We start from the raw sequence: 26,406 nt of genomic DNA, 5'->3' as shown, positions 1-26,406 counted from the left end.
TAACCATTAAGAATTGCACGGATTTGATTGTTTTCTGAGCTACATGGTTAGAATCATTGGTAGGTCAAGTATTCTTGTGTTGTTTATAGTCCTAACGTTACTTCTGTATTCAAAAGTAAACTTGTAATGAAGATTAACTAAAAGAAACTTTGGCAACAAATATGTTTTAAAATCCAGAATTTATTCACTACTAATTGTTACTTGACACTAAAAGAGAAAAGAAGCAAAAATAATATACAAATCTGCACAAAATGAAGTTTAACTTGACCCTTTCATAAAGAAATACATTAACCCCCAGACTAAGGATTACATTTCAAGTGAACTACAAGTAAGTGGAAGAGTTCCCACAATGACAAAACAACAAAATGTATGGATCTGTAGGAAACATGGGATAACATTCATGGCCAAGTCATTGCCATAACTAGGACTTGACAAGCTGTAAATAATATAGAACTTGAAAACAGATTCTTCACTGACACTTTGTGACAGTCAATACTTTGATTTCAAAACTAGATCTGGTTAAGCTGTAGGACAGAATGAGAAACCAACACTCACACACGTTTTCTAAGCTGAAGTCCATGAGAATAGAAGCCATGCATATACATTTTTTTATTTTTTTTTTACAAAATTTACAAATAAAAAAATAAAGTTAATTTAAACAAAATAAATTGTGTGGCTCTGATGGGAAAGATGTATATCAGTCAATCATCTATACATTTTAATTGGATTCTGTTCCTTAATGAACAGAATGGCATTTGTAGAGCATTGTAATAGAGCAAGATACAGAATTGTCACAACAAATCTGGTATACTTATAGGTAAATACATGTATTGGCACAAAGCAAGGACTTACACAACACTTCAATTCTAACTGGTACTGTTTTGTTTTTTTAAGACATCTGAGCACATAAAAATAGAAACTTGAAAAATACAGTAATTAAATTAAAACAAACAAAATAACATTTTAAAAATCTGTTACAATAATTTTCAACTAAAAACTGAATTTAAAACAGAAAATTAAAAAGAATTCAATTATTTTTAGTTTTAAATTTTATTTGTTTCAAATATATAGAATAAAACTTTCCAATATATTGAGCTCTTCAATAAATGATACAATCTAAAAATATTTTAAAACTTAGACAGACACCTCAAACATTCATTCGAGTTATCACACTTGGCTCAAAGTTGTCATTGACTAAAATACCTTTTTTTTTTTACACTCAATCATTTCTAAAAGTTGGACCAGCTACACAAGCAAGCATTGCCCATTCTAAATGAACATGTGTGTACATCGAACTTGACAATAAATATCTTCTTCAGAACAAGACAAACCACTTACACCAACACACCCACACTTAAATAACCACTCATGACTCTAGCACTCTCGTTCTCCACATGGGCTATGTAAAATAAACAGTGTTCATAAAGAAGTTAGTATATATGAACAGGGTATAAATCACATGAATCATATCAAATGCAACAAATACTGGTCCCATGAAATGTCTCAATAAAATAATATGGCTTCAAAATAGGCAGATTTATGTGCAACCCAGATCAAACAGTTCCAGAAAAATTAATAGTCCCAATGTGCTCATAATTTATTTTTTTTATTAAAAATCTGATATCATTTCAGTAATACAGGAATGAAGCAAGAGCTTTTTGATATGTAACACTTAATATGATCTTACTGTTTAATATATACAACCTTTATAAGTATTATGATCTTGCTTTGAGAGATAAGCTTTCCATAAATAGGAGAGCTCTGATAATTTTGAACTTCAACTATTGACATAGAAATACAACAGCCCATGATGAGATCTCAAAAAGACAATACTCTATTAAATGTGCTATACTAACATTAAAACTTTAAATTTCGGACTCCATTTCTTTGAGGCTTATCTTCAGACCAAGACTTGCAAGTGGCTCTAAACTTTCTCAAGTCTTCTGAGTGGTTCTTGTCAAACATTGTCTTGTATTCTCTGGGCTCACACAAGTGCTGAAAGGTAGGTTGAGAAATGTAGATATTTGAAATATATTATGCATTCACATTTACTACTTCAAAAGCATCAGTCCTAAAAATATGAACTACCAGCAATTTATAAACAGTTTATTTCCTTAAGTAACTTTACAATTATGTGAATTGATACAATGAATGTTGACCTCCTCTTTTCTGACATTTCCATTCAAACATGTATTCACACCACACTACACATTACACCACAGTACACTCCCACTTCACTGTACACCACAGTACACTCCCACTACACATTACACCACAGTACATTCCCACTACACATTACACCACAGTACATTCCCACTACACTGTACACCACAGTACACTCCCACTACACTGTACACCACAGTACATTCCCACTTCACTGTACATTCCCACTACACTGTACACCAAAGTACATTCCCACTTCACTGTACACCACAGTACATTCCCACTTCACTGTACACCACAGTACATTCCCACTTCACTGTACACCACAGTACATTCTCACTTCACTGTACACCACAGTACACTCCCACTTCACTGTACACCACAGTACATTCCCACTACACTGTATACCACAGTACCTTCCCAATCCACTGCACTGTGTAACACTGAGATTTCAGCCAAGCACTTCCCCACTACATCCCCAAAATTGAGCTTGTACTTACAGAATAGTTTTCAAAAAAACTTTTGTATCCACCTTCCAGTAAATAGATTTCAGGGTAATGAAGATAGGGATAACATTCTTTATTAGATTCACGATCTTGACTTCTTAGAAACCTGAATCTAGATGATACAAGTAGATTTGAATTAGTTTTCATTTTATACAACCATAATACAAAAAACATCTATGTTAAAAAATGTTTACTAAATCCAGTCACATGGGGAATACAATTTTTTAACTCAATGAGTGCGGAGCGTCTATCCCATAGACGGTCTGTCTGCTATAAACGCACGGAACGTCTATCCCATAGACGTTCTTACCCTACCTTTGTTTCGTTGCATTTTTAAATTAAAAATTTTAACTAACAACAGTGGAACTATTTTTAATTTATAAAAGAGTTCTTCATCCTTTGTTTACATAGAAATTAGAAGCTTTTGGCTTTATTTAGACATTTATTTATTACTTTTTTTACAATGTAAAAAAACGTCGCCATGACTACGCTAGTCCAAGACACACCCACAATGTTGACTACTGAAGAAACTTTATAATTATTCTAAAAATTATCACAAATAAATAGTAATAATGAAGAATTTGATCTAGATTAGATTCAGGTAGGTCTAAATTTAGCGTATTTATATGATTATATCTATATTATTAGTATTTAGATCTAAATCTATTATTGTCAGTAGGCTAGGTGTAGTCTGTAGATCGAGATTGACTAGATCTAAGCTTTTATCTCTAGACTTGGACTCTAGATCTAGATATATCTTTAGATCTAAGCTTCTGGTAAATAAAAAGAAAGGAAATGGTAGATCTACATCAAATAATCATCCACTGTACTGTGGGCATTTTTTCCCCATTTTCTTTTTTTTTTTAGTATTGTTTATCTGTAAAAATCTACAACATCATGGCTATGCTTGTCCAAGACACACCCACAATGTTTACTACTGAAGAAGCTTTATTATTGTTTTATTTATACTTCTATGAATTGTAATAATGAAGATCTTGATCAAGATTTAGCATAGGATGAAGCAGACTTGGACATTATTAGCATTTAGATTTAGATCTAGATCTAGTATTGCCTTATATGCTTAGGCTTAGGCCTTAGCCTTAGACTAGGGCTAGGTCTTGAATGTAGATCAAGGTTGACTAGATCTATGCTTTTATCTTTACACCTTTGTAGATTCCTATAGATCTAACCCTTAGATAAATGAAAACAACAGAAATGGCAGATCTAAATCCAATATTCATCCACCATGCTGGGCCTTTTCTTGGTATATTTTCTAGCAATTTTTTTTAGTATTGTTTTTTGGTAAAAATCATCACCATCACTATACTGGTTCAAGTTGCACTCCAAAAGGTTTACTACTAAATAAAAGTAAAATATAAAACTATTCTAAATCCATAATTTATCACAAAGGAACAGTAATAATGATCTATTCGATGTCTAAATCTTAGGTAAAATGAATTAGGATTTTTATTGTCCTTCATCTAGTTAGAGATTTAGGCTTTGATCTCTCGCTAGCCTATGTCTTGCACTGGTCTAGTATTAGAATGAAAGATGTTCTATGCAAATAAAAAGAAGACAAATCTAGATCTATATCCCATTGATTCAAATGTACATAATATTTGAGTGCATTTGGTTGATAGATTTAGTGCTGGTATCTATTGTTATTGGTAGTAATGAAAAGCGCAATAATTTTCACTTTTTTTTCTGACTAAAAAACCAGGTAAAAATAGTAATATAATCAATGATTCATCATCTTTTATTGACTATTTTATCACATTTCTTTTTGAAAATATCACAAAGGAACAGTAATAATGATCTATTTGATGTCTAAATCTTAGGTAAAATGAATTAGGATTTTTATTGTCCTTCATCTAGTTAGAGATTTAGGCTTTGATCTCTCGCTAGCCTATGTCTTGCACTGGTCTAGTATTAGAATGAAAGATGTTCTATGCAAATAAAAAGAAGACAAATCTAGATCTATATCCCATTGATTCAAATGTACATAATATTTGAGTGCATTTGGTTGATAGATTTAGTACTGGTATCTATTGTTATTGGTAGAAATGAAAAGCGCAATAATTTTCACTTTTTTTCTGACTAAAAAACAAGGTAAAAATAATAATATAATCAATGATTCATCATCTTTTATTGACTGTTTTATCACATTTCTTTTTGAAAATGCTGTAAATAGTCTAAATATGCTGTTTCAACAGTAATACAAAGAACAAAATCTAAATTTAGGTCTCAAAAGTTCTAAAGTTGGCATCCATTTTTTTTTCTAAGTGTCATATTATTTAGATTATAATTTGTATCTTATATTTAAATAGAAAGATGTTTACATTTTCACATTCTCCATTCATTTACCTTTACTTTGATACCAAATTTGTTACTATAGCATCATTGGTACTTAAACAATAAATTTTTGTTTTAGCCATGTTTGGAACATTTTCTTATTTTTTAAAAAAAAGTAGCATTTTTTTGAAAACAAAACACAGCAGTCAAAGAGTTAATTTAGACTTTTCATTTTTCTAATTGTAATTCAGATTTTGACCATGAAGTTTTTTTGCAGTGTTTTGTTGTTTTTTTCCTACATTATCATTTGTTTTATTTGTATTGACTTTTTCATCAAGTGACTGGTTTATTTAAAAGTGTCACAACTGTTTGATTTAAGAATACTTTTTCTTTTAAACTTAGAGATGTAATACTTACAGCCTTGGGCCTCTCTCTGAAGAGAACTCACAGTGGAAAATAAGAATCATTCTTTTTTGTGAATCTTTAGCAGTTTTAGGTGTTTTGAGATACTTTTCAACCACAGCATCTTTGGTGTAGATATTTACAGCATTCTACAGAAAATAAAATCAAACAATCTAGGATGTAGTTTTTTGAGAAAGTAGAATAAAAAAAAAAGTTTTTTTTAACAATGACATCTTGATCAACCCTTTCAATACAATGAAGTATGACTATCTGTAATATGTTCCCCCCCCCCCCCCCCCCCCATTTTTTTAAAATTGTTAAACACAAATAATTCTACATATATTTTTATTTAATAAACAAATATAATAATCAGGGTCATATATGTCATTGAAGACAGGATAAAAATCTATTTGATAGAAGTGCAATAGATTAGATTAGATTAGATGAGAGACAACAAAAGTAAGATAAGATAAATACTGGCAGACATTAGATTGTATTTGTAGTTAAAATACAGAATTAAAAACTTTTGAATATATCTTACAGAAGCAGTTTTGTACCCAATGTATTCATATAGATATATTTGTTGTTAACAGGCTAAACACGTCTATAGACATAGCTAATTCAACTATAAATGAAGCAAGATTTGTTTAAAGTATTAAATATTAATAATTGTTACTAAGAATGAGCAGTTGGTTAAAAAAAAAAAACAAGAGCCACTTACACGAATGTGACCTCCTTCATATTCATAGGGGTAACGACAATCTATTATGTGGAATTCTCCCACTTCCTCAGCAAACTCATTCACTAACAGCCTCATTAACTGAAAATTATTTGTATGTAAGAATTAATTACAATCAGTATGACTTGGTTTGTATACAAAATTTATTTACATTCTAATAACCTTGAAAATAGCTGAGAAAATGAAGATTATATATGAATATTATTTGATCATAAAGCAAATGATTTGATATGACTTTGAAAGAGAAAGACTGTAGACAACCAACAATCACCTGCAACTACTGTTATGTTTTTAAAATCATTCATTAAAATCTTACCGTTTCAGGAGTGATGGACTTGAGATCTTCATGTTTGCCGCCCTTGACTGTTGGTAAGCAATAAGGCTGTAAGTAAAGAACATTTCCAATCAAGAATAAGACTTGAACATAAAAAATGAAAGGAATTCTATAATGTAAACATTTGTCTAAGCAGCATTGTTTTTATTTAATAAAGACTTGGAAGGAAAAAATACATTAGAAACCAAAGGTTACTTATAAGTAGCAGTTTTGTGAGCAGAAGGACACAATTTTATTCTTATTTAATATCTTTAATATCTTTTTTTTTTCACAGCTTGTTTTAAAATTTCATTTTCACAACAAAAGGGATTTTTTTGTTTGAGAACTGACAATGGAGAACAAGACATGCCCTGTTCCCTTGTTTTTAAAATCAACTATACCTAGATCTGTAAGTAAACCTGATTTCTAAAAACAATATATTTCACTTGCAGTTACACTTATAGATATGATGCAATGGTGAATTCATATTTTCAGTTTTTGACATTTAAGCAACAGACAGACAGACAGACAGACAGACCGCTTTACCCAAAGAGGACTGCTAAAAATACATATACGAAAAAATTTACTTTAGAGCAGTCTCCAATGAGGTTTGGTTCCAAGTACATTCGAGACACTGCAGATTTGATCATAGCTTCAGTCTCCGAGTGACATCTATGTAGTCTTCTGGCACATGGAACCTAAACAATTCAAATAAAGAATTATATTCAAATTATGTATTATATAATGTGTGGTGCCACTAGTTTTAAAAGTAATTTACCTTCAACAAATTTTGTATGTTGCGTATTATGGTAATGTAATTTGGACTAATGTATATGACATTTTTTTTTCTGGTTTAAACTGTTAATCTTAATTGATATTTTAACTAACACACTAGATTAAACTTACCAAAGATTGATTGGTTTCTTCTTTGTCTTCTGTCCGAAAGGTTGTGTCAGTTTCACCTCTAAAACGTTTACTTTGAACAGGTGTAGCTCCATCATTAGGGGGGTCCACACGCTTAAAAGAAGGACGAGGTCTAATATCCAATGATTGCGACCTATTCAAACCTCGCCTGCTAATTATTGGACGACTCTGTTGAAGAGAAAATAAAATGTCAGCACGAAAAAAGTTTTTTAAAAACATTCTGGTAAAATAAAGTTTCAAACAAAGTTTCCTCCACAGGGTAAATATGTATTATTACTCAAACACTCTTTTGAACTCTGTGCTTATTACACTAGTTCAGTCAGCACGATATAAAAGAATACAAGTAATAGAAGCAAAAGATTTTCTTTTTTTTTTTTGTTATATTCCTGTATGTTTAATTTAAAGTTAAACATTTTAATATGCCATACAAAAATAGACCTATATTTTTTTTTATGAAATGACAACCATTCTTTTTCTTTAAGTCTCATTCTTTATGAATTGCTCTAATACTGCCTGGCAGATAGTCTATACATATTCAGTTTAGGTTAATTTTTTGTATTGCCTTGTAACATACGGTACTGAACATTTGTCTTAAGAAATAGAAGTATATGAAAAAGTATTTTAAAATAAATTACAAACATTTTTAATTTTGTTCTTGAATCAAACATGTTAGTAAAATAAAAAAATTAATTAGCTTTACTAAATTTACTGACCTCCACCAGACTGTAAGCCAATGTTTCCAGGAATTTCTTAAAATGCCTTTATCCATGATCCCACTAAAAGTAAAGTACCCCTTTAAGACCTTGCGATCTATGGGGTAGATGTGTAAAGGTCATCTGTTTATGTGGCCAGCACAATGACCAACCACCTTTACTTTTCCCCATGTAAATATTTGAGTTGGGAGGACTCAGGGACACCCTAAACATCCCAAAATTCAAAATCCATTTCTTCACTGTGATTGAACCTGAGACCCCACAGTTCAGAAGCCAAGCGCTTTATCATTCATCCACCATGCCCCCTGTGATCCCACTAGAGGGATTTATTTTTTTACTCTATGAAGAACAAAAAATCTCGTCAATATCTAAAATCAGCTAATTAAATGTGCTGTAACTTTTATATTATTAGTTGATTTAAACTCTCAAGTCTCAATTTTATTAAAAATAATATTTTTCTTCCATTTATAGAAATAATGAGAGCGCAATTGCTAAGAAAACTCTAAACTTTATTACATCTAGAAATATAATATGAAAACTGGGGATGGAGGCATGACCCTCAGGTATAGGGGAAAGTTAGATGGAAGGGCTGGAGTTCAAGGTGGAACATACTATTCAAGTTTGTTTTTAATTCAAGAGAAAAAAAAGTTATTTTGTACCAATGAAGTAACAAACCCAAGTATCAACTCACAGAAGGAGTATCACTTTGGAATGCATCTGTGAATAAATTAACACTTGTACAAACCATCTGGGTATCCTCAGATGGTCGCTCCTTGAGTTTGGATGGTCTGTATAAGAGTGTCGCACTGATCAGAGATGGTACTTGATCATTGGCCTCACTTTTCAACTATTAATATAAAAATAAAAATTAGCCTGTTTCAATAAAGGTAGATGAAAACAAAATTAAGTAAAAAAAATATTTAAAAAATATAAGGAGTCTAACATCTACTTATAAGAATACAAAACTATGATATGGTATTTTATTTACATCTTCAAACTCAAATATTTCTTGAAAACCATCATCTGACTTTAACTTTGTATCTTCTTCCATGGATTCACTTGATCCCTCCTTTTCCTAAAGCAATAATGTGTATATATATATATATATATATATATATAGTCATTAGACTCATAAGACAACAATAATGTACATTTTAGCACTAGTCATTAATTACACTGAATGTGTCTTGTTTTCCAACATCTTAAACTAACCTTTGTAAATAAAGCCTTAGCAAATGATGGCTCAGTCTGTGATGGGGATTTAACTGGAGAGTACTTGATGGGTGAACAGGTGTCCTCACTGAAGTGTTTGTCTTCTGTCAGACTTCTGGAACGTTTGGGTGGCTTACCTTTAGGGGCTTTAAAACTAGGAGAGTCCTAATGAGTGAAATGGGTTTCAGTTAGTTTCAATGGAATTAAATTTAATACTATAGTGTTAACTAAATTTAAAAAAAATATTCTTACATTCCAAAGATCCTCCAATGATGGCAGAGCATCCAACTGATTCAGAGAAGATGTAGAAGAGGATGTAGATGCTCCATCATCAAAACTTGAAGCTGAACCTAACTTCCTAGGAGGTGAAGACAGACAGGAAGATACATCTTCAAAACTGGATACAGAGCATCTCTGTCAAAATCAAACAAAAAAAAACCACAAGTTTAATGCACATCTTTAACATCTGTAAAACAACAAGATTTTTTAAGAACTATGGTTTACTTTATTTTGTAACATATATCTGTTAGAGAAAGGGAATAACCTTGTATTGACCCACAAATACTATTCACTTTCACCTATCCTTAGTCTGTTAAACTTTTGGGGCACCACACAAGATCTGTTGACTGTTCTTCTCCATTTCTCTCTGTCTTTTGCCTTGAACAGAATCTCTCACAATAGCAGGCCCATCCATTTCCTTATGTTGTCTTTCCATCGCTTTCTCTGCCTCTTTTTCTTTTTCCTGGTACTGTTCCCTGAAGGAAGTTCTTTGCTAGCCCTAAAGACCTTGTAATATGGCCATAGAATTTTAGTTTGCGTTTTTTGACAGTAGTTAGGACATCATGGGGTCCAATCACTGTACTAATCCTGTCTTTAATCTCTTTGTTTGTGCTGCGGTCATTGTATGTGATACCTAGGATCTTTCTGTAGCATCTCAATTCCAATGCTAGGATCCTCCTCAGTTCTGCAGTCAGCGTCCAAGATTCGCAAGCATATAAGAATGTGGCCATGACCATGGAGCCCATCAGTCTGATTTTGTCGAGGGCAATGCCTTTGTCTTTCCAGATTGTTTTGAGCTTTGTAAGTGCTGCTGTGAAATCTGCAATTCTTGCCAGTAGCCCACATTTAGTTCCTACATCTGAAACGATAGCTCCGAGATATTTAAAACTACTGACACTTGTTAGCTTCTCACCTCCAATATTGATGTCCCTTTTAAAGCCCTGTTTGCTATTCATCATAGTTTGAGGTTTTTTTTGGGGGGGCAATTATTTGAATACCATATGCTGCGGAAGTCTTGTCTATGCACATCACCAAATCAGCTACTATTATCACAAGAACACTATTTCAATGCCCAATTGACAGTGAGTTCTCAAAGAGAAACTATTGAAGAGTTGATATTTGTATTGCATATGTCATACCCAATAAAATGTTTGAGAAGGATTCTGTAAATATTCCTTCATTGGTTAGTATTTCTCTTTAACATCTAATTTTGCAGACTCACTGTTTAGCCAGCTTTGAAAACAAAATCTTATATAAATATGTTGTGTATGGGATACGTTAGGGAACAATGTATTCATAACAAAAATGAAAGTGACTTTCGAACCCTACCATGTTAATAACTATCAGCTCTAGAAGCACTAAGACTAACGTACAAGGAAAAAAAAATGTCAGTGACTCTTCCATCTTGTTTAATATCATATTCATACATCTGTTCTGTTATAAAAATTAACAGTATTCTATGAAGTGCATTTGTAATGTTTTGTTTAGAGCTTTTTTTGTCAACAGCACTCAATAAATAAAGTGATAATTTTTTGGAAAATGTTTTAATATCGGCATAATAAATATTCATGTCTGTTATGAGCAAACTTCAGGCAAAACTAAGTCAACTGTTTACCTTATCAGTATCAAATCCAAGTCCACTATCCTGTGACATAGTTTCATCTGAAAAAACTGGGTTCCTGTATTCACTGAGACTATCATACTGTTCTTGACTAACATTTTCATCATTGCCATGGTCATCTTTGTCTAAAAAGTCAGTTGGGCTGTCTAGTCGTAGCGCTGGAAGCTGAACAACAAAAGCCTTTATGTACAGTACTAAAGAAATTCAAGTACATTAATACTAATAAGATATATATTTATCCTAAGACTTACTGGTTCTGAACTAAATCGTCTGAATGCTATAGTCTTCTTCCTGAGAATAGAATTTAAACTTCTTTAAAAAAAAGTTTATGGCTAATTAATTGCAATTTTTCTAAATAAAAAGAAACTATATACAAACCAGTAAAGAAACTTAAGTGTTTGTACATGTTTGTATTTCAAAAGTTAGAGCAAGGCCTACTTAAAAGGCACTATTTAACAAAGATACAAAACTGAAATGTAAGTATAGATGGAATAATAAAATTGTTGTTAAATTAAAATGTAACATAGAATAGGGTATCTAGACAATGTTATCATAGCAAAGTGATGAACTGTAAGGTCAACAAAAAAAAACACATGATATTAAAGAAGACAAAAATCAAAATATTCTAAAAGTGATTAACAGAAAGACCCTCAACTTATCACCCAAAGTTACACTACTCATGTGTGTAAACAAGCTAGTGTAGGAATTTTTTTAAACTGATTCATTTAAAGGAAAAGTAGATTATTCAAAATAGTAATGCACAAGCATCAAAGATATATTTGTGCCAGTCACTGTTCAAAATGTATCTGAGGATAAGCCTACCACTTCTGTTAGATACTGTTATGGCACATTATGAATTAGTTATTTGTTTCATAGAACGAGAATGTTTTGACTTTTCTAAGAGACAATGACGTAACTAGTAAAAACAAGGCTTGGATTTGAGGAAGAAAAATGAAATGTAAACAGACTACTTTGGCTGGCTTTAGAGAAAGGCAGTTTTATGGACGTAGAAATTTAGCTTGACAACAATCGATGGTTCCCTTCATTATTATTAAAATTATTATTCGACATTCGCTACCACCGTCGACTAACTTATATTGTTGGCCTTCCGTCTGTGTTATTTGATTTCATTATTTGAGTGTTACCTGCCTTTGACTTATCTGCATAAGATATCGCATGGAAGAGCTTAACAATACTTATACTGATAGTGATATACAACATTATGAGGAAAAGACAAGTGTGGATAATAAGCTCAAATTGGTAGTGATAGCGGTGAAAAATATTCTTTATAAAATTTATTAGTACATCATAAAATCCTGAGAATTTTCTTAGGAAACTCATTTGCCAACTAGCTACTGCGAAGATTAAGGATGAGTGCAACCTACATATTTTGCCACATGTAGTGCAGACAAAGCTGTGTCTGACAGTGGTCTTTACCTATATTTTAGGTAAAGGGAATCTAAACATCTTTTTACTGAGGAGATAAAATTATAAATAAAGGGAATCTAGACATCTTTTTACTAAGGAGATAAAATTATAAATAAGTTTTTATTAAAATGTAAGCTTTCTTTTAAGGAGTAAATAACATTTTAACACTACACTTTGTTGATTTTTTTTAAAAAAAGAATAGACTTTGAAAACATTTATAAGAAAATCAAGGAGACGAAGAAGTTATGTGATAATTATTGAATGGAATTACTGAGATTTTAAGTTCTACATTTTCAAAAGACTGGCACAAATACTCCACTACACTTTTGTGCAGCAGGAAAAAAAAAAAAAGAATTTCTATGAGGCAATTGATATAAAATTCATTTGTTTTTGTAAAGTTGACTAATGCCCTGTGGCATGCTCCCCCATTTTAACATTTAATTTGCCATTAGAGCCAGTCTCATAAGTTCCAAATAACAAACAAAAATCCAATGAGATTTGCAAGTACTTGACAACCATGCCCACTTCATTGCTGCAATAACCCAGAAATAATGTGGAATTAATAAAATTTAAAAAAAAATTGAAATAAGAAAGCATTACAACTAAATGAGACGTAGACAGTGTTTTTTTTTTAATTTTATGAAAAAAAAAGATAATTTCTATACATTCATTTATTTTACTATGTTACTGGTTTGTATATAAATTTCTTTTCAAGTTTTGTTGTAGTTTGTTTTCCCTAAATAAATTTATGTTTCTCTTTCATTAGTTTTAAATAACTTTAGAATAATGTTTTAAATGTATTTTTTTTTATTAATTCTTATTTAGAAGCTAAACTATGAAAAGCTCTAAAAGAATCTACTCAAACAGAAAGATTCAATGCACTACTTATTTCCATACTTGATAGAAATGGCTTCAAGTGGAATGTCAGGGTGATAAGTCGAAGTGTACCGCCTGATGCTCAAACTTGGAAACAAATACAAACAGCTGAATTAGTTCACCAAGAAAATACAGACTATTGAACGCTGAAGTACTAGGAAAGACATTTTGGTGGCAGAAAGCAATGGGCATTGACAAACATCAAAACATAATAGACTAGCACTAACATCAAAACATAATAATTAAATGGAACCCACCAGATCAACACAACAAGTCTAATCCTTTGCCCTAAACAGGTTTTATTCTATTCACTATAATGAGTTAGCTGAAGGCATGGGAAAATGTGTTTCTTTTATTGATCCAAATAAATAGAACAAAAGCAATAATATAACCTCCACACAATTAAAAGACAGAGGTATTTAATTTATTGAACACCATATATAGGCCTATATTAGATTATTTGTTAATTTCCATATTAAAACATTCCTGCAACCTAGCCCAAGGGACCTTAGCAGAAGGATCTGGCTCAAATCATATTCTGTTATCAAGTCTATTCTAGCATCCAACAGTAATGGTACATGTTTAAGTCAAAATACAAACAAAAAATAATGAAATAACTTATCACAAACAAAAACACTAGAAATAGAAAAGAATCAAAAGACTTTCATTGGATTCATGATATTCTAATTAAAGCTATGTGAATAGGTTACCAATATCATTTTGGTCTAATTACATTACAAGTAATTAATTTTTTTTGGGTTTCAGTAGCTAAATTAGAAAACTCTCTAGAAATTTCTACACCAGTAACAACCCTGAAAATACGACCACATAAATGTGTGCATGTGTGTGTGGTTTGTAGGTTTTATCTTTGGCCCTACAGATTAATAGTGATACCAATGGTATGTTGTACCCCATGTTGTATGCTTATTTAACACCTAATCATGCATTGGTGCCTGCTGACCACTCTAGTCAATATTTGTTGTGTCCAGTAATCCAACACCAGGGGTGCTTGAAAGGGCCTCTAAGCAAATACACTATACAGATAGGCTAAAACACTAAACCTCTGTGTGGTCTCTGTACTCTGCACATGGCTAGTGTAAGCTAATTAATAGTAGACTTGGAACATCACAACCTGACTGTTACATCCGCAGTGACTGTTGAACCAGTGACTTGTGGTCATTAGATTCAACAGGGAAACATGATTAGAATAGAAATGGTCAGTCCTACTGGGCTAATGTTGCACTGTCGTTGGTTTAATAATAAATACATTATGAATGTTGCCCCCCTTCTAAATCTACAAAGTACTAGTGTTATAATTCTAGAGCATATATACATCAAAGATAATTCATAAACAAAGCTTGGTTGTTTTAACAGCCAGCAGCCCTTGCTAGCCAGAAAAACTGAACTTTGTGCTTCACTGATAGTAATGCTCTCTCAAGACCCCAAAAGTTGAGTGCTAGAAAATTTAACTAAATTCAGTAACAACCCAACAATGACATTTAGGTCTGTAGCGAGAACATCCCATATATAAGAGTTATGTCATGCCACAGTACTACTACTACTGAACTTTTTTTTTTTTGGGGGGGGGGGGGAGGCTTTTAAGTGAACCTGTTAATTAAATCAAATTAACACGAAACGGGACATGCAGTGGTAAGGCTTACACACGTGTTCTGAGGCCAACAGGTGGTCAACGTGTGTACCCAAAACTGTAACTGAACACAGGAAGCCCATCTCTAATGAGTGGCCAGACAAAAGAGGCCCGTCTGCCAGATTTTACTTTGTCCAAGAGAAACGTGGGAGTGGAGCGACTCCCTGGGTGTGTGTGTTGGAGTATGGCGCCAAATGTAACAAAGACAAATTTGCTGAGCTTGCTGTAGTGAGTTGGGCCGGCACTGAGAGACGCACAAAGAAGACGTGTCTCTATGACCGACTCGATAGTGTAAATCGACCCAGATATTAGAGATGGCAGTTGTTAACTCCCCTCCCTCTCACTGATTACATCCCATCATGGTTGGAGCGCCGCATGACGTCATAACAGCATCACGTTCAGACACTCCAAGCACTGCTCAGTACGTGAGCTGGACCTCATTTGAAAATATTGCTGTCTCAGGTTATGTTCAGCTAATAACGTTACAGACAAAACAATAGAACTTAGTCGCTCGAGCTAGATATTCCTTCTTAGTATAATAACGTGGATTTAAACTGGACTGGAAATGGTGCGGTCAGGAAACTAAGCGGCCGTGTGGAGTGAGTACACGCTCAAGAAACACAGGGCGGGGCGCGTGAGTTGACATGAGGTCACTTAGCCACGTTATGTCTGATCACGGGCCGAAGGAAGCGATGACGCAACGTCTAGAACAAGCGCCGAGGAGGAGGGGCGAGGAGGTCGTCATCTTGAATGACCCCCTATGACCAGTGGCACACAAAGGAATAAAAGTAAGCCGCGCCTCTCGATGATGGAGGAATGGGAGGGGGGTGTGCAGGTGGAGGTCACCGCTGGACCATTCAAGGTGGCCCCAAAGGTTATCACGAAGCCGTGGAGCCATTCATCTCAAGATTGTATTGCTTCCTGCGTCGTCAAGTGCCCGGGATCTCCGTATCGGTGTGATATCTACCCACACGCCTCAGTAACTAGACTAATCAAAGATACATTTAACTGTAGAATGGTGTCTAGAAAGTTAAATATTTCAAGCATGCCGCCACGAATTTCAAAACAGATTTATTCTCGAAAGTCGGCTTTAATTCTTTAACTTTGAATGTAAAACAGACTCATCTGCTAGACTCAATGGGAATGTCTATTTAATTCAAAACATTGGTTGATTATAAATGACCAGATTTAAACTTAATGAGCACACTTACAGAAGGGAAAACAAGATGTCGCACCCACACTGTCATACAAGTAAAAAAAAAAAAAGGAGGGGCGGGGGTTAGATTGTTTGGCGCGTTTCGGGTCTTCCTACAGATAGTTACATCCTAGCCCAAACCTTCCGCAGGACGCGGGGAATGGCGGCGGACAGGATCCGAACCAGGTAACATCGAGTCCACCGAACGACAGTCCAGAACGCATATATATATATATATTTAGCGCATAGATCAATTCAGCTATGACAAACGGGGACGTTAAAAAAAATAATACGGAAGTTGCATCTCATGATGGGTCAATATTTTTAGTTTTAAAATTGACACTTATTTTGAATTTTCCACTCAATATCTATGTAACTATGCATTAAGTAATTATTTCTGTAAACACATGCCAATAAACATGACAGCAGTTAGGTACATCTTTTTTGTATGACAATGGCATAGCGTAATTCAAAGTCCCACCAGGAGCCATGTGCTACCTACGCCCTTGGTATCTGAACCTAAACCCGACCAATAATTGACAATTTTTCTACACCATGAATGAAACGTTCCAAAGCAACAGGTTCAAATTTGCGCCCGGGCTCTAACAAAGAAAAGAGGAAAAAAAAAACTGTAGGCGTGGCCTACTGAGACACCTGGCTTAGGAAATTTAAAAAATCGGTCAAACTTATCAGAAGGTCGTGATCCCCCGTTACAGAAAAATAACGCACATATAGATCTAAACATTAGATGTACATTTCAAATACACAAACATATAAAATTTAGTGTGTGAGAGAGAAAAAAAAAGAGAGGGGGGGGGGGGTGAGAACAAGTTACGAAAACAAGAACTTAACTATTAACATCACTGTCCAATACAAAACATTTTTTGTTTACAAATTCTAGTCTAATGGTTGACTATTAAACTTAGCCAAAGCAAAACTAATGCCAGAAGTAAACACCTATTCTGACACTTACCTCTCAAGTGTTGGCGAGTCGCCCAGAGGGGAATCAGGAAAAGAACCTAAAAAGTAAACAAATAAGTCAACATTGTGTCCGTTTGGTGACCATTGCATGACAGAAAACAATGAAAAGGTCTACTGTAAAGACTAGCAGATACTCGATCAAAACGAGAACTGACCAAATCAATGTAGACCTATGTATACATTCACTGGCCAATAATAGACTGTGTAGAGAGAAAGGATTAGACTAATTCAGCCACATTTCAAAAGCTTGCATGACATTCTATTTCTTAGTGTACTACGTACTGTGCGTTTAGAACTGCACATGTTGAGTGCTGTCCGGTGGTTCTTTTTGTAACTTTTGACTTTTTCATCGACTACACAAAGACTAAATACAAAGTTCATCTAAATAATGGCACATGCAGACAGTTTTATTATAAAAATCGGAATACTCAGTATATCTAAGTTAGTTTGGTGTGGCGGCATTTTGATCTTTAGAAAAAAAAAGGTGTGGGGTAGGTGACACGAGAATACAAGACAATATTTGTAGCCAAGTATACAAGAGATTCAAAGAATATCCAAGTCAATTTTAGTTCCCGTGATGCACCACTAGATCTACGTTGGTTCACTTTTCCAGAGAAATGTCTCTCCCATACCTTACGGTCCCAACCCACCTTCACATTGTCAATGAATTGTGGGCCACGCGCTGTCGATCTTCTCGTGTGCCCCATCTCTGTGTGTCATAAACTAGGTCACAAGGGCACTGCATATCAGCGTGAGTTGGGCGATGAATGATCAAAAGTTCAATGACCCCCCCCCCTCCCTCCCACCCCGTTCATGCCGTGTCTGCTCATACAACCGAGCATAGAATCAATCAGAATAATAATAAGTCATAAAATGCTCAGAAACAATTCATGAATACATTTTCGAGAAAACTGGAATTATTACGAGAATAACAATAAACCTATTCACGGCATCACGCACACAAGAGTTCTACAAAGCATGACCTGAGAAACCGATTCTTATTGGCCAAAGGCACTGAAACATGCTTAAAAACCTAACTCTTGAATCAGTTTTGCTGACAAAGGAAGTGCACCCTTGATGCCCCTCCCCGCAAATGTTTTCATTTTAACTCCGTCAGGAGTTTTATTGAAGAGTTTGAGTTTGGGAATGGAGGGGGGGGGGAGGGGCAGGTAAAGGAGTTGGCAAAGAAAGGGGCTGCTCGGCCTATTTATTGCCTTCCTTGTGAATTCACTGAACCTTGGCCAGCTCTCCCGAAGATTTACACAGGGCTTCTCAAGGTTATCAATTATCAAGGCAGATGGGGAAGAGCTGATGAAACCCTAGAGCTCTGCTTTATGCAAATCAGTCTCACACACAGTTCAGATGATACATTCTAAAGCACATTTTGATGTCTTGAATTCACAATAAATAGTATGAAGTTGTATTACTAAAAAAAAAAAAAAAAAACGTAAAGTGTAGTTCAATTAAGAAGCCGTCTGACAATTAACAAAAAAAAGCAGTTAATATATAAATCTGTGAATATTGAGAGAAAAAAACGTGTATATTACAAGTTTGTTAAATGTTAACATGATCTAGATTCTAGACAGTAGATGACATGTTGGTAATTTTTTTTTTCATTTGAAATAAAAGCAAATAATTTATCTCCAACTATATTAAGTAGTGGATCTAATTCTTGGGTAAATCATTATTTCTGTCTCATTTCTCCTTGTTTCAAAGTGATTGTGTGTGTGTGTGTGTTACAACCGTTTAAGACAATTGAGATGCTAGTTATCAATGTATCAGAGTAAGGGCACTGTTAACACAAACTCTCATATGACTAATGAAGTGGATAAGTCAGTGCTACAGAGATAAGTTTTTCCCACACAAGAATCAAGTTACAATGACTGAGATTAGCTTGACATTTAGAAACTTTCCACTATGCATTAAGTAGAAATTAGTGGACATAAGAAAACATCTTAAACTAGATGTCAATAGTGAAATCCTAAACATAGTGCCTTTTACATCTTGTAGTATACATATTGCATATGTGGCTGTGTCTATGTGCATTTCATGCTACTTCGTTTTAAAAAACAAGTATGAAAACTTTTTTAAGACATAAGAAATAGGCGGCTTTTTTTTTCAAAGAAAGTTATGTTGAAATCAGTGCTAGATCTATATGTTTATGAAATTTAAATGTTTAAATACAAAAAGCTTGACAGCACAAAAGCTATAGCAACTTTTGCCTATCAGGGAAAGCAAAAATACTTGAAAAATTCAATTTAAAAAAAAAAAGGTTTACTCTAAAGCAGACTCAAATATGGTTTGGATCCATTAATTCAACTACAGACATGATCAATGCAGTTTAGGCTAGAATGACATTGAATAATATGCCACAAAAAGGACTATTTCATTATTTTATCCTTTCTATGACATAAATAATGAGAATATTCATTGATAATCTGAAGCAAAATACGAAAAGACAAGGCAACACGTTCAAAGTATAGTTTGATCTATATGACACTTGGTTGTAGAGACTGTGAAGATGGTTGTAGAGACTGTGAAGATGGTTGTAGAGACTGTGAAGATGGATGTAGAGACTGTGAAGATGGTTGTAGAGACTGTGAAGATGGATGTAGAGACTGTGAAGATGGTTGTAGAGACTGTGAAGATGGATGTAGAGACTGTGAAGATGGATGTAGAGACTGTGAAGATGGATGTAGAGACTGTGAAGATGGTTGTAGAGACTGTGAAGATGGTTGTAGAGACTGTGAAGATGGATGTAGAGACTGTGAAGATGGATGTAGAGACTGTGAAGATGGATGTAGAGACTGTGAAGATGGTTGTAGAGACTGTGAAGATGGATGTAGAGACTGTGAAGATGGATGTAGAGACTGTGAAGATGGTTGTAGAGACTGTGAAGATGGTTGTAGAGACTGTGAAGATGGATGTAGAGACTGTGAAGATGGTTGTAGAGACTGTGAAGATGGATGTAGAGACTGTGAAGATGGTTGTAGAGACTGTGAAGATGGTTGTAGAGACTGTGAAGATGGATGTAGAGACTGTGAAGATGGTTGTAGAGACTGTGAAGATGGATGTAGAGACTGTGAAGATGGATGTAGAGACTGTGAAGATGGTTGTAGAGACTGTGAAGATGGTTGTAGAGACTGTGAAGATGGTTGTAGAGACTGTGAAGATGGTTGTAGAGACTGAAGATGGTTGTAGAGACTGTGAAGATGGTTGTAGAGACTGTGAAGATGGTTGTAGAGACTGTGAAGATGGCTGTAGAGACTGTGAAGATGGATGTAGAGACTGTGAAGATGGTTGTAGAGACTGTGAAGATGGATGTAGAGACTGTGAAGATGGTTGTAGAGACTGTGAAGATGGATGTAGAGACTGTGAAGATGGATGTAGAGACTGTGAAGATGGTTGTAGAGACTGTGAAGATGGATGTAGAGACTGTGAAGATGGTTGTAGAGACTGTGAAGATGGATGTAGAGACTGTGAAGATGGATGTAGAGACTGTGAAGATGGTTGTAGAGACTGTGAAGATGGATGTAGAGACTGTGAAGATGGTTGTAGAGACTGTGAAGATGGATGTAGAGACTGTGAAGATGGATGTAGAGACTGTGAAGATGGATGTAGAGACTGTGAAGATGGATGTAGAGACTGTGAAGATGGATGTAGAGACTGTGAAGATGGTTGTAGAGACTGTGAAGATGGATGTAGAGACTGTGAAGATGGATGTAGAGACTGTGAAGATGGTTGTAGAGACTGTGAAGATGGTTGTAGAGACTGTGAAGATGGATGTAGAGACTGTGAAGATGGATGTAGAGACTGTGAAGATGGATGTAGAGACTGTGAAGATGGTTGTAGAGACTGTGAAGATGGATGTAGAGACTGTGAAGATGGTTGTAGAGACTGTGAAGATGGATGTAGAGACTGTGAAGATGGATGTAGAGACTGTGAAGATGGTTGTAGAGACTGTGAAGATGGTTGTAGAGACTGTGAAGATGGTTGTAGAGACTGTGAAGATGGATGTAGAGACTGTGAAGATGGTTGTAGAGACTGTGAAGATGGTTGTAGAGACTGTGAAGATGGATGTAGAGACTGTGAAGATGGATGTAGAGACTGTGAAGATGGATGTAGAGACTGTGAAGATGGATGTAGAGACTGTGAAGATGGTTGTAGAGACTGTGAAGATGGATGTAGAGACTGTGAAGATGGTTGTAGAGACTGTGAAGATGGTTGTAGAGACTGTGAAGATGGATGTAGAGACTGTGAAGATGGATGTAGAGACTGTGAAGATGGTTGTAGAGACTGTGAAGATGGATGTAGAGACTGTGAAGATGGATGTAGAGACTGTGAAGATGGTTGTAGAGACTGTGAAGATGGTTGTAGAGACTGTGAAGATGGTTGTAGAGACTGTGAAGATGGTTGTAGAGACTGTGAAGATGGATGTAGAGACTGTGAAGATGGTTGTAGAGACTGTGAAGATGGATGTAGAGACTGTGAAGATGGTTGTAGAGACTGTGAAGATGGTTGTAGAGACTGTGAAGATGGTTGTAGAGACTGTGAAGATGGTTGTAGAGACTGTGAAGATGGTTGTAGAGACTGTGAAGATGGTTGTAGAGACTGTGAAGATGGATGTAGAGACTGTGAAGATGGATGTAGAGACTGTGAAGATGGTTGTAGAGACTGTGAAGATGGTTGTAGAGACTGTGAAGATGGATGTAGAGACTGTGAAGATGGTTGTAGAGACTGTGAAGATGGTTGTAGAGACTGTGAAGATGGTTGTAGAGACTGTGAAGATGGATGTAGAGACTGTGAAGATGGATGTAGAGACTGTGAAGATGGATGTAGAGACTGTGAAGATGGTTGTAGAGACTGTGAAGATGGATGTAGAGACTGTGAAGATGGATGAACAGTGTGCAGATGAACTTGATTTTGGACGCTAACTAGAGATGGTGATGAGAAATTGAAACGATAGATCAAAAGGCAAGATTCCAGTTGCACTGTCTTTATAGATTTAAGTTATTACTTTCCGAGCCTTCGTAGCCTATTCAAGACAAAGCACAGAGTAACCAAAAAATAATATAAATGTCAAAAGTAAAATTATTACATCCTAGGCCAAACCTTCTACAGGACAACAAGGACTGGTGGTGGACGGAGTTCCTATCCTATTTCATAAATAAATGTTAAGGGTATCACAACTCAATCATAAGTTACCACATTGATATGTTTCTGTGGTCATGACATGCCATAATAAATTTAACATGGGGACTACTGCTTTTGATAAATCATAAATTCTAATATCTATAGTTCGTCAAGGTAGCACATACAATGCAATCACAAAGCCATCCCCAATAGTAATTAACTCTTTATCTCCGTAATTATTTTCCATGTTCTGACAGAATTGTTCATTTTTCACATTTGTACATTTAACCCTGTTATGATTTAACTTCAATAACATTTTTGTCTGTAATCAGAAAACATTACTTTTGGTATAAAATTATCGAAGAATGGATGATCTTTCTATATAACACAAATACACATTTCTAAAACCAAAAATTAATTTAATTTAATGAGGGTCAAATTAATGATGGTATCGTTAATTAGGTGAGAAATAGTTAATGCCCTGATTTTAGTACCAGTAAGGATTACATAAAATCCATTTCAACACAATACTCAACCTATAAACTTGATAAAATCTTAAATGTTGCTAGTTAGATGACTGGTAAAAAAACAATCTGCGTTTGGAAACCTATACAAGGACAGTATTCTTAAAAAAAGTTTTTTGACTTGAAAAAAAAAAAAAACTTTTAGCTCATGATTTTAACATTTTACAATCACAGAAACAGTCTTTTGTTCCTTTAGTAACTATATCATTGAATAAAATCCAAGTATATTTCGTTTCATTTTGTTACAATGCACAATTATAAGACAAATTTTCATTAAGATAATGATTACTATATAGTGAGAAAAGCATTACCTGATTCTGCTGAAGAAGCTTTCACGTCACTAGGCGGAGTATCCACACAATTTAATGACAATTTTCTTCTCAGTCTTGGAGTTGCTCTAACAAATAAGATGTAAATTTTGATAATACAAATAATATGTAAACTACAATGATACTAATACTATGTAAACTTTGTAATCCAAAAGTCCAAGCATTTCAGACTTAATTATGAATTATTATTTATAATAAAAGCTCTTTTTTCTACTTTTAAAGAGTCCAGTATTTCATGTTTCTACGCAAACCCAGTTGTGATCTACATATTTTGCCACATCCAACAACAACAAAGCCATTATTTGATGGGATCAATTTTAATTCATTTTTGAGCATTTTTTTTTTGTAGTTACAGATAATTTAAAACAATTAATAACTAATAAATTATTTCTATTAAGAAATATATTTGGTAAAGTAAGGCTTACTTTCCAGTTGACAGCTCGCTAAGGTTAAAAGCAAGATTAGACATAGGAGAATTTGTCAAGCTTGAGAATCCTGATTCATTAGTGTAGGACATTGTGCTAGAATTCAGAGAGGTTGTAATGTTCTTTAACGGTAAATTAAAACTCTTAGATTTTCTTGACATCTTTCTGTAAAGACTTAAATGTTAAAACGGTGTTGTGTTTAAGTCTTTACACATACAATCTGCTGTTTCTACTCACTCCATCTTTGAAACTCTTATCTGAAAAGGAAATGTGTTATATTTTAACAAACATTTTCCAATGAACTTTCTCCAAAAAATATTTTTTAGCAATTTAAAATTACTGTATTATAAGCAGTACACCATTTTGATAAAGCTAACTAAGCTGGTAACTATTGAAAGTTACTAGTATAATAAGCCAAGAGAATCATCCCACAACATAATGTTTACAAAACAATGGTGTACTATATACAGCTGTACCAGTAATTAATCCAAAGCCATTTTAAAGACAAGATGGCTCATATGGACTGATCTGAAAATATGCACTAAATAGATCATTGGCCTACAGTGTTATTTTAATAAATAAATGCTATGGACATCACAACTCAATCAAAAGGTTCCACATAAAAAAACATTGATATGTTTCTGTAGCCATGGCATTCCATATTAAATTTAACATGGAGACTACTGCCATTGGTAAATCATAAATTCTAATATCTATATAGATCTATTCATAGTCAAGGTAGAACAATGCTTGTTTATCATTCAATACATTTTTATATAAAAGAACACCTAAAGTTAAAGTAAAGGAAAAAACATGGTAATCCATTTACATAATTTACATATTATATATATATATATATATATATATATATATATATATATATATATATATATATATATATATATATATATATATATATATATAATATAGAATCTATAATGCATAGAAACTTTTTCCCCTACAAATATAATTATTAATATTAATATATTATTAATCTAGATTGAATTGTTGCCATTGTTCTAAATTTTAATGTCAGGATCCAATATTTTTTTTAATGGTGTGAGTTATAGACATGAATAGGAGAGCAAAAGAAGTGTTAACCAGCCGTATATAGTATAATTTAGTATATAGAATCTATAAATCTATATATTAGTATATAATATATAATAAGCCATTATAAGGGTAGATATGTCACGGTCATATATAGATAGATAGATAGATATAGATAGACTATGATAGATATATATATATAGATAGATATAGATATATATAGAGAGAGATAGATAGATATATATAGATATAGATAGATAGATACAGACTTTCTAGATCTAATCTAGACCTAGATTAGATCTAGATAATCTAGATCTTATTCTATAGTAACTATAGTATAAGTAAGTAAAGCTATAGTCAGTATAGTCATAGTCTAGTGATAGTCTAGAATCAAGACCTGGCTAAGAAGACTTAGCCTTAGGACCTAGAGAGGCTAGCTAGATCTAGACCTATTATCTTGATCATCATCTAGTAGGCTACAGACTAACTAGATCTAGTAGTAGTAGTACTAAATTACTAAATCTAGTAGATCTAGTACTACTAAATTACTAAATCTAGTAGTACTACTCACTACTAGTGCTAGACTAGTAGACAGTACTTCTGAAGTACAGTAGTACACCAGATATGTCATCTGATTGATTCTACTGATCTAGAATACTGAAGAGTCATCAGACTATAATCTATAATAATACTAATACTTACTAATAGTGACTGACTAGTCATCTAGAAATAAGAGATCTATATAATTATATAATATAATAGATCTAGACTCTAGTGGCCAGATTAATCTTTGATTTAGACTAGACACTAGATCTAGCCCCTTAGCCCTTAGTCTTAGTCGTCTTAGTGCCCTTAGGCTTAGGAGTTACAAATACTGAAATAGATCTAGATCTACTACTAGATTTAGATATCTAGGTAGTAGAATCTAGTCTAGATTAGATTGGTTAACATGCTGCCCATGCATGACTTATTGTCTTATTCAGTTATTGAGTAATTCATCAGATCATCATCTAGATCTATTTAATAATAGATCTAGGCATTCTAGAATCTAGGTAAGTTTGAGTAAGTCAGTTGAGTAAGTAACAGTACTGAGTCTGAGTGCAGTAGTATAGACTAAGAGTACTAAGACTTTATAATAGACTACTAGATCTAGATGTAGATCTAGATCTATATATAGATCTAGTCGTAGTAGTAGTACTAGACTCTAGATCTTCTAGAGTCTAAATAGATCTAATATTAGTAATATATAATTATTATTATATTAGATATATATAGATCTAGTCATCTTCTATATAAAATAAATAAATAGAATCTAGATCTAGCTATAATTATAATCATTAGTCAATTTACTTATTTAATAATTTAGTCTAGACTAGTAAGATTAAGACATTTAAGATCATCTGCTGATCTACTAGACATGATTTAGACTATGACGACTATGTCTATATTGTCTATATAGTTAATTAAATGATTCACTTACATTCTATATCTAATAACAAGATCTAGATCTACATATTCTCTGTATAAAATGTCTATTTTAGCATGTCTTCCATCTAAAAATTACACACGGGAAATTGTTTTCATACGACGCTATTTCAACTCGATGTGTCTGGGCACATTACTGTAGGCACCGCCACTACTTTTGAACAAAAA

The 26,406-nt window shown here is 33.7% G+C and overlaps 1 protein-coding gene across 3 annotated transcripts; it reads right to left on the bottom strand.

Annotated features, from left to right (window-relative positions):
• Nucleotides 1-164: 164 nt before the first annotated feature.
• Nucleotides 165-26,406, bottom strand: LOC106057814 (M-phase inducer phosphatase-like). Of its 3 annotated transcripts, none has more exons than XM_013215132.2 (18): nucleotides 26,234-26,406; nucleotides 23,704-23,960; nucleotides 23,261-23,346; nucleotides 17,285-17,330; nucleotides 13,490-13,555; nucleotides 11,416-11,455; nucleotides 11,159-11,329; nucleotides 9,517-9,678; nucleotides 9,265-9,429; nucleotides 9,041-9,127; nucleotides 8,744-8,899; nucleotides 7,322-7,507; nucleotides 7,003-7,113; nucleotides 6,419-6,484; nucleotides 6,085-6,183; nucleotides 5,379-5,512; nucleotides 2,664-2,781; nucleotides 165-1,995 (listed from the first exon to the last, which is right to left on the bottom strand). In XM_013215132.2, exons 2-18 carry the CDS (start codon nucleotides 23,862-23,864, stop codon nucleotides 1,858-1,860), a joined length of 1,992 nt encoding a protein of 663 aa, XP_013070586.2. In that variant the 5' UTR covers nucleotides 23,865-23,960; nucleotides 26,234-26,406; the 3' UTR covers nucleotides 165-1,857. The 3 variants fall into 3 exon arrangements, with proteins under 3 accessions (XP_013070586.2, XP_013070587.2, XP_013070588.2); XM_013215133.2 differs by having other exon boundaries at nucleotides 8,798-8,899; XM_013215134.2 differs by lacking the exon at nucleotides 13,490-13,555.

The sequence above is a fragment of the Biomphalaria glabrata genome, chromosome 1 (genome assembly GCF_947242115.1).
Source record: "Biomphalaria glabrata chromosome 1, xgBioGlab47.1, whole genome shotgun sequence".
Classification (NCBI taxonomy): Eukaryota; Metazoa; Mollusca; class Gastropoda; family Planorbidae; genus Biomphalaria; species Biomphalaria glabrata.
The sequence above is the reverse complement of the archived record's forward strand: the minus strand, read 5'-3'. Positions and strand labels throughout refer to the sequence as shown.

Bases quoted from the DNA above. Each gene is read 5' to 3' on its own strand.
- LOC106057814 (XM_013215132.2), bottom strand. From the start codon at position 23,864: ATGTCAAGAAAATCTAAGAGTTTTAATTTACCGTTAAAGAACATTACA. The intron at 11,330-11,415 runs GTAAGTCTTAGG...TTTGTTGTTCAG, and splicing joins GACGATTTAGTTCAGAACCA to CTTCCAGCGCTACGACTAGA. The intron at 8,900-9,040 runs GTAAATAAAATA...TTATATTAATAG, and splicing joins AAATATTTGAGTTTGAAGAT to TTGAAAAGTGAGGCCAATGA.